At 37.7% G+C, this 4,797-nt stretch overlaps 1 protein-coding gene across 1 annotated transcript; it reads right to left on the bottom strand.

The window, feature by feature from the left end:
• Positions 1 to 1,427: 1,427 nt before the first annotated feature.
• LOC114755982 (probable glucan endo-1,3-beta-glucosidase A6) lies at positions 1,428 to 3,711 on the bottom strand. The gene is made up of 3 exons (XM_028944891.1): positions 3,448 to 3,711; positions 2,053 to 3,351; positions 1,428 to 1,865 (listed from the first exon to the last, which is right to left on the bottom strand). Exons 1-3 carry the CDS (start codon positions 3,500 to 3,502, stop codon positions 1,825 to 1,827), a joined length of 1,395 nt encoding a protein of 464 aa, XP_028800724.1. The 5' UTR covers positions 3,503 to 3,711; the 3' UTR covers positions 1,428 to 1,824.
• Positions 3,712 to 4,797: the final 1,086 nt, after the last annotated feature.

Raw genomic sequence — 4,797 nt, 5'->3', positions numbered from 1 at the left:
GTTTGATTTGAACACGCCAACTACACAAACAAATGAGACATTTGAAGCTCAAGAAATTGACATACAACAACAACGCCCACAACGTATGAGAAGAAGGCCAAGATGTGGTACTGGAAGTCACTATCAGTAAGGTGGATAATTTTTTCTTTATAAACTTAAACTTTATTTATTACTTTTTATTTTTAATCTTATACTTATTTCACAATTAGTTTTAACATCATTATAACATTTTTCTCTCATTATATAGTCATGATTTTGTCATTCAAATGATTGATAAATCATTATACTAATCATTTTAATCAGGAGAGAAGGGGAGAAGTCATTCAACAGCAGATGAAGTTTTGAAGTTGTTCACTAGAAGAATGATTTTCATTCACCTCATGCACATCAAGGACAGATTATGAAGAAGTCGTTCACCAGATAAATGACTTTAAAAATTATTCACCTGAAGACCGATTTTAAGTGTAATATATTAGTAAATACTTTTAAAAGTGCAGCATATGGATGTATAATTTTACAATTTGTAGTATTTTGGTAAAAAAGCCTGTCGTGTGGTATTTGTTCGGTTTGACAAGAAATCAAGTATTGGGCATGGGCCTTTTATGCCTGTAATAATAATGTAGTCTTACAACTTAATTGCTACAATTAAAAATTTACAATCAAAACATAACTTTTTTTGTTACGTACTGTTTGGTATGAGATAGATAAAAAGAAGAGGAAATGATAGAAAATTTCATCAAGCTCTATTTGAAAAAAAATTAAAAAAAACTGGGGTTTTCAAATTTTAATCCAATATAAGTCAGATGAAGTAAAATTTACTATATATGTTATAGCCTTACCGGAGCATCATCAGGGATTCTTATTTTTGCATGCAAGAGTGAAATCGTTCTTGGCGTGAACGATTTCTAAAATCGTTCACGCCAAGAACGATTTCACTTTTTGATTTAAAAAAATTTAAAAGTGAAATCGTTCACGCAAAGAACGACTTGTGTATAATTTCAAAATCATTCTTGCCAAGAACGATTTTAAGTGTAGCATATTGGTAAATAGTTTTAAAAGTGTAGCATTTCGGTAAAAAGTTTTACTGTTTATCGTATTTTGGTAAAAAAGCCCAATATATCAGACGAAGGCACCAACTTTTCATCAAAATTAAAGTGATTTTCAATTCTATTCATATTAATTATGCTAAACCCCACTGTTATAATAATATTTATTTTTCCCATCATCCTTATTAAATTTGTGTCTATATATAATATATTTAATTATTTCATACTCTTTAAAATTTGTCAAATGACACACAAAAAAAAAAAAAAAAATCAAGAACAGCTTGTACCATAGGAAGCAGCCTATAATAAGAAGCAAAAGGAGTGTGTGTATTTAAAAACATGGGAGCGGAGGGCAATAAATAACGTCAATCATAAATGGAGTAGAAAAAGATAGACTTGTGGCCAAGGATTTATTATTATTGTGCATGAACAATAATTGACGGAAAAATAACGTGAAAAGAAAACTTAATAACATAATGCTACCCAAAGGAGAAACATACATTCACCAAAAGTAATAAATCAACAATTAGTGAATCACGGATCTCTAACAAAATAAAGCCTCTTTTTTCCCCCTTTAAGTCCCATCTGAAATTTGAAAATATCGAATGGATAATCCTTTTTTTTTTTTTGTGGCGTCCCATCTGAAATTTGACCATACCATATGAATCATAATGGAATTGAATGATTCCTTCCATAAATATTCCACCAATAATTATTCAATTGTTGAGTAATGAAACTCCCACTTGCCCCAACAAAAAAAAAAAATATTCCCACTTGCCTATTTCAGCGTCACACTTGGATATTTGCACAATCCATGACCTTCCACAATAAATTTCAAATGGGAAAAAAATGTTAGTGCAATCATTTTTATTAAAAAATAAATAAATAACCGACCAAATTATTATTTTCTATACAAGATTGAATATTGACTAAATGAGGAAAATAATTGTTTTGAAAAAACCGATTAATGATTAATGATTAATGATTAATTCAAATTGACACTCACCTGGATCCTTCGTCGTTTGCGTGGCAAGGCCGTTGAAGTAGCAGGTCCCACCTGATGCCCTGAACTGGGCCCAGTATGAGCTAAAGGCATAACTGGCATGAGAAACCAACGAATCGGGTTTGAAACACGGCTTTCCGGGTTGGATCGCATCGCAAGTTTTGTTGCCCTGCGAGCAAGCGTACGATAACGCAGCCGGCAGGGCCGTCTTATTGGCTCCCTCAGCTACCACACACCATATCTTCCCTTTGTATGGCTCATTGTTCTCCGCCGGCGGCAATGGCTTGTACTCCGACTCCGGCGTCTTCCCGGACAGATCAATCTCGTACACGTGTGACCCGTTCGGGTACAACAGCCCAAAGTGGCGCTCCGTGCCTGGACCCGGTTTCTGGTTCTCATTATACAAAGCGAAGATGAATGACGGGAGAATGGAACCTGGTCGAGCCGGCGTGCCTACCGGCGGTTTAGTCGTAACCTTCTTCACAAAATTTCGATTGTAAATTGCAGCGTTGTGAATATTAGCGCCAATCTGGTCAACGTCCCCTCCATTGGGCCAACCCGTTTCGGCGATGAAGATCCGAATATTCGGATACCCGAGTCGCTTCATCGCGAAATACACAGCGTCAACCATCTGGTCGAACATATTGTGGTACACCAAACCCGTGCCGGGATCCGTAACCGTTACGTTCTTCGACTCAAAAAGCGCGTAATCCAAATTTATGTTTTTAGGATCTGAAATCCACGCGAAATACGGATACACATCGAGGAAAAAGAACGACTTGGTCCGATCCAAGAACTGCAACATTGGTCTGATGATCCGATCGGCAATATCACTCCGAAAAGTTCCGTTCGACGGCGGGAACGACGATTCCAACACGTCCATGGCTGACGGAGTTCCGACCTTGACCTTGTGAATCCCGAAGCATTTGAGAGAATGCTTGATTCGTCGGATCGCCGGTACGAGCGCCGCCCAGACTTCCGGCGGGCCACTACTGATGACCTCGTTGCCAACGAGGAGGTAGCGAATGAGGGTTTTAGGGTAGAAAGGAAGCACATTGGTTTTGATCCATTCGCCGGCGAGGGTTTGGTTGGAGGAGATGTTAACGATGAGTTGATTGGGGACCATGACTGAGACTTGATGGTTTGTGTTACTTAGGGCTTTTAGGATTTCTGGATTTGCGTCGTAGATTTTGACGCGTTTGGCTTTAAGAGATTTGATGAGCTCCACCGACTTCAATGGCGATGGCAGATTGTTCCCCACTTGGCCATAGTTGACCCCTGGAATGCTCGAGAATTCTGCACCTGCAAAACCAAAAGGGGTCATGCATAAACCCAAAACGAACAAACGCAGATCGCCAGATTAACGATTTTGACAAGAAATCTGAAAGCAGGACTTACTTGATACAGAGACGAAGAAGAACAGCACGAACAGAGAAAGAAACCCGATAGCCATTGTAACCAGGTCTGTTTCCTTGTTCAGCTCACTATTTCTATTTATAGCACTAGAATACTATAAACTAAAAGCTACAAGTTGTGCCATGAGCGAAAAAAGAGGAATTTTTTTAATGGGAGAGAAGAATGAGAAACTGAACAAAGCAGAGATTGGATCCAAGAGGAAGAAGCAGCTAAAGAATAAAGAAGGAAGAAAAATGACAAGCAGGTTGAGGTTAGACTGTTCCGCTGACTATTCTACGAAGGATTGATGGTGTGTGAGGATTGAGGAAGGAGAGCAGCTTGGGAATATAAACTTTTTTTCTTTATTCCGTTTTTTGTTTTTGGGGGAGAAAGATTAGTAAAAGTACAATAATTAAAGAACCAAAAAACGTGTGAGAGAGAAGGAGATGAGTAAAAGGCAGAGTCTAATTTTCTCGGGAGGAAAAAGTGGGGTCTGTTTGCAGCTGATGGGAGCTTTGTCAGTATGCATTTGTTGGTAATAATGGGATTTTGGTTTGAAATTTAGTGATGATTTGTGAGGTAACGAGAATAATGATGAGTTTCGAGGAAGGGGGGAAAAGGCAAAAGAAAGAGAGACAGTGACTGAGGAAAATGGGGGCAACGTACGTACTTATCCATAAAGCTCAAGATGGCCGTTTGAGTATAAATGAAGGGACAACGCTGGGTCGTCTCTATGTCGACAGGGACTTTACTACTCTGATACTATCCACCATAGACGGGAGGGTAAATATTTATTAGTACATCTATATTCTGTTTTGACAGATTAAAAACGATAACACCTGACCCATATTTCAATTTTATCAAATAAACCCCCTCCTTGTGTATTGCTGGGGGATGGATGATGATGAGAGTTGTTATTATTTCAGTCTTGTTTAGCTATTTAGGTTTTAGTATTGTTGTACTTTGATCGGATCGTACCCAGCTTTTATACCAAAAAAAAAAAAATCAAATAATACATATATAAATTAAAGGAAAAATGAGATTGGTTGCTTTGCAAAGCACATAAAATTAGAGGGGGATGGTTGGGTGTAGGAGGGAGAAGTGGCTAGTAATTCGACTTCAAACAGGTTTGAAATTATGCTGTTCAAAAGGAATTAGGGAAAATCTTTTGTTACTCTGATGATTGTATAGAAGCTATAAACTTGCCTCTAGAGGTTATCCATCTAAAGATGCAGTGGATGAAATTAGATTTTTAATGCATAAAGATTGATAGTGTGGTTTCTCATGTTCATTGGGAGGGTTATGCCCCATTTGCCATCGTTTGATTTGTATAAGGTCAATACAAAATTTTTT

The sequence above is a fragment of the Neltuma alba genome, unplaced genomic scaffold, assembly GCF_004799145.2.
Source record: "Neltuma alba isolate B1F8T4 unplaced genomic scaffold, ASM479914v2 tig00010367_pilon, whole genome shotgun sequence".
In the NCBI taxonomy this organism is placed as follows: domain Eukaryota; kingdom Viridiplantae; phylum Streptophyta; class Magnoliopsida; order Fabales; family Fabaceae; genus Neltuma; species Neltuma alba.
Note: the sequence above shows the minus strand (reverse complement) of the source record. Positions and strands in the feature narration are given on the sequence as shown.